At 52.5% G+C, this 12,956-nt stretch overlaps 1 protein-coding gene across 1 annotated transcript in view; it reads left to right on the top strand.

Moving 5' to 3' along the window:
• Window positions 1–12,956, top strand: part of Cdh23 (cadherin related 23) — a 380,451-nt gene that overhangs the window by 300,549 nt on the left and 66,946 nt on the right. Inside the window, exons 32-38 of the mRNA XM_036167012.1 lie at window positions 1,197–1,585; window positions 3,323–3,424; window positions 3,695–3,697; window positions 6,883–7,032; window positions 7,347–7,475; window positions 8,582–8,710; window positions 9,361–9,588. Coding sequence (XP_036022905.1) covers window positions 1,197–1,585; window positions 3,323–3,424; window positions 3,695–3,697; window positions 6,883–7,032; window positions 7,347–7,475; window positions 8,582–8,710; window positions 9,361–9,588 — 1,130 coding nt within the window. The remainder of the gene's footprint in view (window positions 1–1,196; window positions 1,586–3,322; window positions 3,425–3,694; window positions 3,698–6,882; window positions 7,033–7,346; window positions 7,476–8,581; window positions 8,711–9,360; window positions 9,589–12,956) is intronic.

Here is a 12,956-nt window from a genome sequence, read left to right as displayed (position 1 = left end):
ATTGGAGTCTGGGAAGTTATCCAACCTCGGATGGGCAGAGGAGAGTGGAACGTTTTGCACATCCAGATTAGTCATCCCAGGACCTACCAGCCCCATGCTAGCCTTTGGCATGGGCTCAGAAAGGGCTGAGAAAGGCAACAGGGTCATGTCATAAAGCTAGCCTAAGCCTAAGCTTCTATTCGTGTTCCACCCTCTACTGCACAGGGGGTTGCCAGAGTTTGGTATTTGCAGATCTCCTCACAGGCCACCCTTCCTGTAGGGAAGTGGTCTGCTTTGAAGGCAGCCCCAACCTGGCAGAGATTGCCAGTCCCTAGAAGTGACCACAGCAATCAGTGTAAAGCAAAGAGGACAAAATTCCAGAATACTGCAGCCTCCTCTATGGAGCCTGTGCCCAGTTAGGAGAAGGCTCCTCCCCACTCCAAAGCCCACAAAGAGGCTCCCAAGCTACCTTGGCTGCCCTGGCTGCAGCCCAAGCCTCTAATCAGCTACCCCCAAGAGTCCCCATACCCCCCCAGCATTGGAGATCACCTGCCTCCCAGGATGAGTGACCAGGGCATAGAACTAAGGATTCATAGCTGGGCCAGTCTCTAAATGGCACATCAGCAAAGGGTCAGGGTCACTGTGTGTTGCGGAGGCCTTTTCTGGCACAGACAACCCTTTGAAAAGCTGGTGAAAGTCCTGGGTGCCCTCGCCAAGCTGAGTGGTTTTGTGCCTGTCTCCTTGCCGACCTTCCCAAACTGCCTGCCTCCTGCTTGAGCAGTGGTGTGCAGAGGGGGATGGGCAACTCCTTGGCACCAAGAGTCTCTTCCAGCAGGGTACCAAATAAAGGCTTGGCTGCTCTGAGGGCACCTAAAGCTTTTAGATCAAAACATCACTGCAAGATAGCCACTTATCCAAGTAGTCAAGACAGGCATTTTAACTTAAATTGTGAGTCTCTAGGAGCAGAGCCAACTCCCTCTGGCATACTTCTAGTGCCAATATCAAGCCCCAGAGGGGGTCCGTGATGTGCTGGGCCTTGCCATCCACCTTGACCTCTGCTCCCTCTTCTAATACATCTTTGGGGATAGTGTATGCTGGGGGTGGGAAGAGGGAACAGCCAAGGTCTCTCAGGAGCAGCCCCTGGTGTAGACAGCTCAAGAAGCCACAGGGCAGCACCACCCCCATCTGGGACTTACATGGCTTGTGTCTTCTCGCAGGGGACGGTGGCCTGGTGAATTACCGCATCCTGTCGGGCGCAGAGGGCAAGTTTGAGATTGACGAGAGCACAGGGCTCATCGTGACTGTGGACTATCTGGACTACGAGACCAAGACCAGCTACCTGATGAACGTGTCTGCCACAGACCGTGCGCCCCCCTTCAATCAGGGCTTCTGCAGTGTCTATGTGACACTTCTCAATGAGTTGGATGAGGCAGTTCAGTTCTCCAATGCCTCCTACGAGGCAGTCATCATGGAGAACCTCGCTCTGGGCACAGAGATTGTGCGGGTGCAAGCCTATTCCATCGATAACCTCAACCAAATCACCTACCGCTTTGATGCCTACACCAGTGCCCAGGCCAAAGCTCTCTTCAAGATAGATGCCATCACGGTAAGGAGGCATGTGGGCATGGCGGGGCTCTCCCAACACAGTGAGCACTTATTGAGCTCCTTCTGGATGCATGCCACTCTCCTTAAGTTGAACGTCCTTATGGTGCATTTCTTCTAGTATTTTGGGGCGCTATATTGAAAGCCAAGCAGTCTGGCATCCTTGTTATTAGACAGTGGAAGTTACAATAGGAAAAGCCAAAGACTTTCCTTGCTAAATTCACACAGCCATAGGCTGCTTCTCTGGGTACCAAAAATGTATAGGATCCCCGCACACTAGGTTTTTGCTGCCCACTGGGTACCCTGAGATTTGGGTCAAGTCTGAACAGCTCCACTGAGTGGGATCCGTGGCGGGGGGGGGGGGGGGTAGTGATGGCTGCCAGTCTGCCCCACTTCAGGTGAGGGTCACCAGCTATTCACTGTGTTCCCTTACCAACCTGCAGTAAGAGAGTTCCCAGGACCTCCTCTGGAGCTTCCGGTAGCTGTTTACAGCCATTTTGGAGACATTTTTGCTTACTTACTATGGCCAATTCAGAGGCTGTTTCAAGGGATTCCAATGAGCAGATCAAGAGGCAAGCTCTGAGGCTTCCATGCCCCTTCCGGCACAACCCTGTCCCCTCAAGAACACCTGGAATCCCAGTCCTCCAGAGGCTGGGGCAGGAAGATCTAGACATCCAGACCAACCTAGGCTACATGGCAAGACCCTGTCTCTAAAAGACAAAAATAAAGTAAATAAAAGGACCTGCAAATATATTTATCAGTCCAGACACTTTCCCAACACACAAGTGAGGGGATTTTTATGGAGGCTCCAACATGAAGGCACAGTCAATTGTCCTGTCCCCATTCCTCTCCTCTCCCTAGATGCTCCTTTTATTACCAGGAAATTCTAATATGCATTCTGCCATATTTCCTAGCCTACCATTATATACGGGATTTTCTCTCTCTCTCTTTTCACTTTGTCTATTAGGAAACTCAGATCTAACTCTTTCCCATATCTTCAGTGGCTATCCTAAGCTGGTTAGCCCTTTATTTGCTTTAGTTAGGCTTTCTCCAGAATCCCTCCTTTGACTATCAGCAAGGTATGAATCCCTGCTGGCCAGTCTGTCAGAGGGGCACAGCTTTGCAGCCTGGACTGTCCCAGTGCAGAAGGGCAGTTTGGGCAACCTCCTGGGCTTCCTGGAAGGCAGCCTTGCTGTGCCCAGAATTCCAACAGAATCGGGCCAGCCTCCTTCACACATGCAGAACTCACCTTTTGAGCCAACTAATATGGACCTGGATGCAGTGGCCTGTCCATGTGCTGCTTGTCCTGGCCAAGGAGAATGAGAACCACTCAAAGAGCCTGCAGTGTGCCAGGTCTTGCCCTAGGAGAGATCAGGAACGTAAGCTGAACAAGAGCTCTCGGGCAGGGGATGGAAGTGAGCATTAAAAAGTATGTGAGTCTGGGCAGCCAGAGAAGATGTGGGAAAAGTGTCATGGTGGAGTGATGGGTACTGCTGGGATCTCTACCTAAAGAGGACCTGTTTGACTGGGAGGTAGGAAACCCTTCTACAAGAGACGGCCGGCATCTTACATGGGATGTAAGAGCAATGGGATCTCAGCCAGCAGGCTCATGGGAACGTTGGGCTGGGCCGATGGAATGAAACGTGGCTGGCAGAGTGGGGTGGGAGAAGATGGTTGAATCCAGCTGGAGCATGGGACTGCTGCCTGATATCACTGTGATGTTTGCCTCCATCGCCCACAGGGTGTGATCACAGTCAAAGGCTTGGTTGACAGGGAGAAGGGTGACTTCTACACATTGACAGTGGTGGCCGACGATGGCGGCCCCAAGGTGGACTCTACCGTGGTGAGTGAGTCCTGGGTGAGAGCCCCACTCCAGCACAACCCCTCCGGGCCCCGATTCTCCCCAGCACATGTAGCTCTCCTGACATGTAGCTGGGCCAAGGGTAGTCTCAAGACCACCATGCAGCCAGACACCTGGGCTGAGACCTTGGTCAGATGGGATGGTGGCATGGGCTGCAGACCTCGTGGGTAGTGGGTGGAAAGTACCAAGCCAGCCAATAACCCTCTGCATCTGCCTTTCTCTCCTTCCATCTCCTGTCCGTGCTGCCTACAGAAGGTGAGTAGCCCATGAACTGCCTCACACCACTGGTGGTGCACAGACCCTCCTCCTACCTTCCCCGGAGATAGGGTCTATGGGGTGGAGGGCTGGCAAGATGGTACAGAAGGTAAAGGTGATTGCCACCAAGCCTGATGACCTGAGTTTGATCCCGGGACCCACGTGGTAGAAGGAGAGAACCAACTCCAAGTCGTCCTGTGACTTCCACACAAAAGCTTGTGGCCCACATCTGTGGCTCACTCACATCCACCTGCTCCCACCCAACTACCCCCCAGCACACACTGAACCAATCAATGATTAGAAAACGAGGGGCTGGAGAGATGGCTCAGAGGTTAAGAGCACTGGCTGTTCTTCCAGAGGTCCTGAGTTCAATTCCCAGCAACCACATGGTAATGAGATCTGGCGCCCTCTTCTGTGTACATAATAAATAAATGGATAAATCTTTAAAAAAAAAAAAAAAGAAAGAAAGAGAGAGAGAGAAAGAAAGAAAGAAAGAAAGAAAGAAAGAAAGAAAACAAAACAAAACAAGGGAAGCACATGAACATCTGTGGCAGGTGTTCCAAACACTCAGACCCTTCAGGACCTCCCCATCCCATCCACTCTCCCGTCCCAAGCTCTGTCCTTCATGTTCTTTCTAGTCCCTATGGGACCATAAGATGGCAGTGTGATAACAAAGAAATACCTGGACCATGCACAGGTGGAGGAGACCCTGAGACCTTCTCGGTGGCTGTGTGACACAGGACAGCTGCTTAGCTTCTCTGTGCTTCCCTTTCTTCCCTAACGGGGTGCCCTGCCAGTAGCCCTACCCTCCTTAGAAGGGGTGGCAGATCTTAGGAGGGAAATGTGAAGGAGGGTGCTCAGGGCCAGAGCTCAGAGAGTGCCTGGGATGGTAGCTTATGGCCACAGGGTGAGCTGGGTGAGCCCCATTATCAGGACTGTGTGCTGGAGGCCTTGGGGTGAGTAACTACTATGGTCAGAGGTGTGGGTCTTTGATCCCCCACATATCTGGCTTTCTTTAACCCCTGGGGCAGCAGGCAGGAGTCCCATGTTCTAAATCTCCCAGCAAAACAGCCTGAGACTTAGAGGGTATAGGTGGGGGGCTCTAAGCAGACCTTGGCATCCTTCTTAGTACTGCGGGCCCAGATACCCTTCAGCCCTCACTGGGGGTAAAGGTTCAGGGAACAGAAACTGGGCTGCCACTCTGGCGTCCCGGCACCCCTTGTTCTGATGTGACCGGCAAGTACTTCGTTCATTCTCTCCTGCTCAGCTGTCTGCACTCTTCCAAGAAGCAAGACCCAGATACACAGCCCAGTTGGCCTCACACTGATTGAGATACTAGGGTGTAGGTGCAGGAGAAGGCCTTTAAAGGTGAGACAGTTTCCTCTTGAGGCCAGGAGCCAAACCACAGCTAGCTCACCTTCACCTGACTCCTCCCTGTCCCAGCAATAGGGGGAAGGGCAGGAAGGAAGGTTCAGCTTTCGGAGCTCCTGAGTTGCACATTTGGGTGCTGGGGGATGGGCAGGTAAATGAGGTTCTGAGGCTGGGAGCTAGAGAAGGCCCCATCCATCTCTTCTCACCCACCAAGGCTGGCTCCCTTCCCATCCCCCAACCCACCCTCACATCTACGCTATGATCAGAGTTGCAGCCACGGCAGAGCCATTGGCTGACTGTGCCAGGCCTCTGCTGGGCCCCTGATGCAGCAGAAACCCAAAGTATAGTTAAGCCTGCCTGCACAGCATGAACTAGACTGAGGGAAAACCCCAGTGACATTGTCACGTCACTGTGACTTAATGTATGCGTCGTAAGATGTCAGGGAACCCGGGTGGGCTTGCTGAAGCTGAGTTCTGCAGAATGAGTAGGAGTTAATGCATCCATCAAGGAAAAGGTTTTCTGGCAGAGGGAACAGGATGTAGGTAGGCCCTGTGATGTAAGGACCTTGATTGGCCAAATAATTTGAAGATCCAATCACAGCAGTTTTCTCTGTCGGGTTTTGCTCTGAGCACAGGGCACTAGGCATCATTTCCCATATCAACTTGCTTGCTTAGCAGATGCAGAGTACTGCCTGATAGACAAGTATGGGCTGAGTAGGGAAAGACTGAGTGTCCATCGACAGGAAGGAGGGACAGTGGAGATTACCACACGCCACCCTTACCTGTGTTTGCTCACTTCCTGCTTCCGGCATCCGCGTATTCTTGTTCAGGAAGTTTTCCACTGAGAAAATGGAAAACCAGAGAGGTTGTGTACCAATGTCCAAAACACACAGCCAGAAGTGGAGGAGTAGGCCCAGCTTCCCCAGGGACCTGACAGCTGCTCAAAGACATGGTAGGGTGTGGCTGAAACCAAGAAAGGTAGCCTGATTCATAGGGAGGAGACAGTGAGCTTGTTCTGTAGGATGGACAGGGCCCACAAGGACCGTGAGCGCTGTGCACACCAAAGCCACAGCCCTGATGAGGATGATGAGGATTGGCCTGGGATAGAGCAGCTTAAGAAGGCCTAACCTGGGTTCCTGAAACCCAGGCCACCTCCCAACCTGTCCCTGGCAGTCAGTAGAGGCCTTTGTGTTTGTAGTCTCTGAGGCCTGTGGTCTTCCTAGAGCTGGTGGCCACACCCACAGTGGGCCCTCTTCCTTCCTGCCCATGCTGCCCTTGGCCACCTGAGGTCTAGACTGTGGACTTGAATATGCAATTTCATGGAGCTTCCCTCCCCACTGGGACCCCTAGGTCACAGTAGCCCCTGCTCCTGGCCTGGACCCCTCCCTTTAATGCAAAACTGAGGATGGGAAGGCCAGAATCTGGCCAGCAACTGTGTTTCCACCAGCCTGCCCGTGGTTTTCGTTTCTGTGACTCATTGGCTCATTTCATATAAAAATCCGAACTCCTCAATCTTCCTGAAAAACAGGAAATGGTACCAGTGCCAGGCGGATATTCCTGGCCTTCATTCCCATGAGCCAGAACCCAGCTTCCCAGCTGTCCCTGTCTCTGCCACCTCAGTCTCCACCAGCCCCTCTCTTTGCTGTCCTGACCCTGGTAATAACTGTGCATCACACACACACACACACATTGCTCAGAGAAGCGAGCAGCTAGGGTGGGTCTGGGAGCTTGAATGCTTGCTCAAGTCCCTGCTGACCTCATGGTCTAAGGACATCTTGGGGAAGGAGGCAAGCAGCTGAGTGTGTCTGTCCCCAGGTCTACATCACTGTACTGGATGAAAATGATAACAGCCCACGCTTCGACTTCACCTCTGACTCGGCCATCAGTATACCCGAGGACTGCCCTGTGGGCCAGCGAGTAGCCACTGTCAAGGCCCGGGACCCTGATGCTGGCAGCAATGGACAGGTGGGCATCAAGCCAGGCTGTAGGGTTTTTCTCATTCCTCAGGGGCCATCTGAGCCATTCCTATCACCAAGAAAAAAGGGGAATTTATATAGTAAGATTCAGGCCCACTTGGTAGGCTCCCAGGCTGTTCCGCTTACATCCCCTGGACCTCCTTGCCAGGCACGTACAGCCTTCATGGGTCTGATCCCTTTCCTTAGCATCATGCCTTTCTTCCAGCACCCTAGAATAGCAGAGGCATAGTTGGTATGGAGGCCAGGCAGCCTTTTGAACCTGACCAGCTATCTCTCTTCCCTGCCCCCTCTCTGCTCCCATAGGTGGTCTTCTCCCTGGCTTCTGGTAACATTGCTGGGGCTTTTGAGATTGTTACCAGCAATGACTCCATTGGTGAAGTGTTTGTGGCTAAGCCCCTGGACAGGGAGGAACTGGATCACTACATCCTCAAGGTGAGCACCTCCTGGCCCCTCCTGGACTGCTCACACCAAGCACTCAGGAGGGAGCCCACCTCACACAATCCCCGGGTGATTAGTTTCCTGGCAGTCACCAAGGGATAGGGGGCATATGGGCCATGCAAGGCTAAGCACAGTAAGGCTGATGGGAGAGGGTGACCTGGGACATGCTTCTGTTCCCAGCAGAAGCAGCTGAGGTGTCTGTCCCTGCCATAAGAGGCGGAAGAGCCAGGCATGACAGCATTTGGTACCCACCTAGAATCCCAGCACTCGGGAGGTAATGGAAGCCAGAGGATCAGGACTTCAAGGTCATTCTCAAGGCTGTTCTTATAAATTTGAGACCACCCTGAGCTACATGAGACCCTGTCTCAAAAAATAAATGAATAAAACAAAACAAACAAGCAAAAACAGCCATGAGAATGCCTAGCAGAGCTGGTGGGACTCTGACCCTATCAGGAACACAGTAGGACCTTTGGCAAATTATTTCTTCTGGCTGGGCCTCAGTTTCCCCACATGTGCCATGGGCAAAAGCACCCTACCTGGCCTGCTCCTGCTGCAGAGTGAAGGACCACACTGACTATGGTGGCCACTGAATTGCTGGGCCCACACTGCTCCTCGACAGAAGCTGAGTGCCTAGAGACCACCGAGGCCACAATGAAGTCCCCCATGGACAGGCTCAGCAGGTGGTCAGGACTCCAGAGGGTGGCAAACAAAACAAACAAACAAACAAACAAAAGCTCTCCCAGGCCCTCTTCCTGCTTACCAGAGGCTAGCTTAGAATGACAGAAACAAGGCCAAAGGCTTGAATCATATCTCAGATCCAAGGTCAAGGTCAAGGGGCTAACAGAGCCCAAAACACAGGCAGATCAGGAAGTGAGGGCTCTGCACCCTGAAGTCAGATGCTAAGTGAACCTGACATAGGCAAGGATTGTCCATAGCAGAAGCAGAAGCGGAGAGCTTGGCGATGGGCACCGGCCCCTGATGAATCAGTGAGTCTCTTGGCCCTTCAGGTCCTCCCTATCAAGGGATCGGCCTTTGGGCTCCACAGTTCTGATCCAGTAGTTTAATCCTGACTGTGAACCCCCTCCTCTTTCTCCCCACAGGTTGTGGCTTCTGACCGTGGGACCCCTCCACGGAAGAAAGACCACATCCTACAGGTGACCATTCTGGATGTCAATGACAACCCTCCCGTGATTGAGAGCCCCTTTGGATACAATGTCAGCGTGAATGAGGTAAAGACCCTCCAGATACCCAGGGTGGACCACGGACAAAAGCTGACCATGAGACACCCATTTAAACGTCTGCCTGGCCCAGGCCCCTCAGTCTTCCGAATAGAGATTATGCATAGGTGCAGCCCCAGTACCCAGCCCCGTAATATATCTCTGTGATAAAGCAGAGACCCTGGGATAGCTCCTTTTTTAAACAAACGTATTTGTTATCTGGCACTAAGGCTGGATGATTGCAGGAAAACATTTTCCAAACCTTGCTGAACATAGTGCCAGGGGCTGCTCATGATGAAAGGTGGTTTAGGGGAGAGCCCTGCTCTCAGGGCAGAGGCCCACAATAGCTTCTGATTGCCTGTGTGGGTGTGCATGCATCCTTCCCCTGCACCTGAAGTTTTTTTCATATGTGAGTGTGAGTATCCAATCTGAGCTTACAGGTTTGGACCAGAATCAAGGGGCTCACACAGGACCTGTCCTGTAGGAGGTGACCAAAGCACATTGTCTATCAGCATCCTGATCATCCTCATCCTTGCCCAGGGAACACAAAGCAGAACTTCCAGCCCTCCCCCCCCCCGAAAGTCTTGGGGCCCCAGGAGCAGAGCAAGGCTATTCCTTGAAGGCCCTGAATCTAGGATAACCACTTTCTGCTCTCCTACCAGAATGTGGGTGGAGGCACCTCTGTGGTCCAGGTGAGAGCCACCGACCGTGACATTGGGATCAACAGTGTCCTGTCCTATTACATTACTGAGGGCAACGAGGATATGACTTTCCGCATGGACCGTATCAGCGGTGAAATTGCCACACGGCCCGCCCCACCTGACCGGGAGCGCCAGAATTTCTACCATCTGGTGGTCACTGTGGAAGATGAGGGCACACCTACACTATCGGTAAGCAATGGAGATGGATGGGACAGTGCTAATCCCTGTGTGTGAGAAGCTCCTTGTACCCCTCAAACCATGGATACCTCCTAGGTTGTGTAACCTTCAGTTCACAGGCCAGGAGCCTCACAGGGCAGGTATATGCCAAGCAGGGGCCTGGTTCTCTCTAGTCTGCACTGCTCTGGGTCTCTGTCCATCCTCTGGTCTCACTAAATGATGCTATCAGATGAGCCTGACATCAGGCCTTGGCCAGGGAGTAAGTAAGTAAAGAGCTTGTGACCAAATTGTGCTCTGCAGGGCCACACTGAACCCTAAGGTTGTGTGCAGTTCTCTGACTCTTTCTCGGCCCATTGGTGTGTCACTGTCGCAACACTAGGGGTGGGAAGGGCTGGTGAGGTAGTCCTGTCTGAGGTTTGGGTGGTCAGGGCCACAGCCCATGATTATGGTTATATGGTTTGCAGAGTTAGGGAAGGAGGCACGGCCTGCAGACTGGGTGGAGACGCGTGTGCTGGAGGAGTGGTCTGTGACTTGGGACCTTGAAAGTTGGCCAGTCAGAGCCTGCCAGAATCTCACCTCTGTTACCTATAAAAGATCTGCAGAGACGGTGTTCGGGGAATTGAATTAGCTTAGGTTGGCACAAGGGCTTGGTAAACAAGGAAGACAGGAGAGGATCGCATCTGCCATCATCTATTGCCTCGGTTCCATAGGAAGGTGGATCAAATCCAAGACTGGTGTGAATCGAGGCCTGGATCTGCAGGCAGGTGGTATAGACCGGGCCCAGCCAGCCAGTTCTGGTCTCAGCTGGGGTCCCTATCCTGTGCACGCTGCTGCACATCAGCTGATCAGGCTGCACTTCCAGCGGTTGGCTGGCATTTATCGAAGGTGACAGGGACAATTCCTCTAACTAGCAAGCATATGTCTGTTCAAAAGGCACAAGATGGGAAAGAACACAAGATACATGCAAGGCCCCGATGATTGCCAGGTTTGAGCTGGCCCAGGGTCCCTCTGTGGCTTTCTCTTGGCCAAAACAAGTCACTAGCCAGTTGCACAGAGGAAAGATTGGATCCATTTTTGCTTAGTGGCTCTCTGCTCCCAAGAGATGTCTTTTAGGTACCCATGGTGTCAATGGCCCTGCAGGAGGGCACAGCAGGTCTAGCCTGGCATTCATCTAGAGTAACTCTGATGAAGGGGTAGGAATTGGGTTAACATTTTGAAGTGGGAAACAAGACTCACTGTGCCCTGCCTCCTCAGCAGCATCCTCACCCCCAGGGCAGCTTGGGGTGTCTGCTAGCTTAGTCACTCATGCTAGCGGGGTAACTAGGACATGGGTAACTGATTGGGGGGGGGTGTTTTCATGATGACATGGAATGCAGTTTTTTTAATCATCTTCAGCGATGTGTTTGGCTGCAAGTAACAGATCTTCAGCTACATGGTTCTAAATCAGATTGCATTGTTTCACATACAGTCTCCACCATTACAAAGATGGGTTGTTGTGCTCAGTAACGGCTGGTGTTTCTTGGACTTCTTGGTTGCAGAAAAGCTGATGCTAAGTGGGAAAATCACAGGAGGGAAAAAAAAAACGAAGTGGGAGAATCCATTCTTTGGAGTGTCCCGGTTCCTTGGCACAGAAGGGAGAGCTCTGCTATTTGGTTTTCTTTTTGATATGTTTTCATGTAACCTAGGTAGGTCTAAACTCAGGACATAGCTAAGAATGAATGACCTTGAACTTCGATCCTCCTGCCTCCACTTCCTGAAAGCTGAGCTTATAGGTGTATCACCATGCCTGGTTTATACAGTGCTGGGGATTTAACCCAGGACTTGTGAGTAGATGGATGCTACAGAGGAACTCCACCAAGGGAACCATATCCCCAGCCCTGTGACTTGAAATCACCTCAGTGAAGAACAACAGCCTTGGCCTCAGGGACATAGTCTGAGAGACAAGCGCAGAATCTTCCCCTCTGCCTGGAGATGGGGGCGTCGGGCCTCTCTCTGCGCGCCAGGCCTGTGGAATTATGTTATGGTTTGAGCATCATCCCAGACAGAGGCAAGAGGTGGGCCTCACAGCTGCAGGTCAGCCCTGGGCAGTGTTCAGCCTCAGGCGAGACCTCTAATTGTACATTCTCCTTAGCTGTTTTATCTGGGAGAGCTATCCACTCTTTAAGTCCTCAGTAGCAAGGCCATGCCGCAGGCTAGGACACTGTAGACAAGACAGTCTGGGGGAAAGCATAGAGGACAAAATTGATACTCTGTGCATGACGTGACCCAGGGCTGGGAGCTCCAAGCCAGGGATCAGGAAGGCTTTCTAGGCCGTATCATTATTTAAAATACATTGATTTATGTGTGTGTATCAGTTCTCTCCTTCTACTGTGTGAGTTCTGGGGGGTTGAATTCAGATCTTCAGGCTTGTCTACAAGTGTCCTTGCCCACTGAGTCACCTCACCAGCCCACAGGTGTTATGTGTAGCATAGGGCTTAGGAATCGGCTGCCAAGAAGTTTCCGTATCTCAGAGGGAACCCCTGCGTCCACACCCCATCTCCTTCTTTCTTCCCTGGGTAACCTCCCCTCACCTCCCAAAGCCGGACATTCCTATTCACAGCCTCCAGCCTGTATCACCCAAGCCAGGGACAGCTGGGCTGCAAGGGCCATCCGGGCCAGTCCCAGGTCTGCCACACAATGGCCTGCCACCCGGCCAGAGGAAATCATTGTATTGCTTGGGACCTCTGTTAGCTCTAAACTACAGGCAGGAAAGACAGGGCTATGGCAAGACCCAACTGGCCATCCCGGGGCCCCTGCAAAAGGAAGGGCTGGGTCCAGGGAGGAAGGACGGAAGGTAGTGTGGAGGTCAGGGGCTGAGCCCTGGCCCTAAGGCACCTTGGCAGGAGGTTTAGGAGGGAGGGTGGACTCTTTGACATATGAATGACAGCCAGCAACAGGAAATACAGTAGCAGATAACCCTGACTTCTCAGGTTACTGGGGAGAAAAGGCCACACCCACTCTGTCCACAGGCCCTGGTTCTGGTTCCAAGGTGGGCTGTGAGCTGGGAACACTGCCCTAGCAGGTCATTACATTCTTTAAAGTGAACCTCTGCCATCAGGACCCCCGGCTTCCCCGGCTTTGGCTCTGGCCCCCCAGCCTGGGCATTTCCCCGTGTCCATATCAGGCAGGAAGAACAGCCCCAGGCCAGCAAGAGCAACCCAGCCCCTGGCCTTTCACCTTGCCTTTTTTTTTTTTTAAAGCAATTTACCAAATGTGCTATCAGAGAGCAACAGGATGTGCAATCACTAAAGCACCAGCTGCAGCTCACCTTGCTTGTTGAGAGACACTCTGCCACTCCCCAGATGTGGGGGACACACAGCTGGCCGAGCTCCCGGGTCTGT

Source organism: Onychomys torridus, chromosome 18 (assembly GCF_903995425.1).
Source record: "Onychomys torridus chromosome 18, mOncTor1.1, whole genome shotgun sequence".
Classification (NCBI taxonomy): Eukaryota; Metazoa; Chordata; class Mammalia; order Rodentia; family Cricetidae; genus Onychomys; species Onychomys torridus.
Note: the sequence above shows the minus strand (reverse complement) of the source record. Positions and strands in the feature narration are given on the sequence as shown.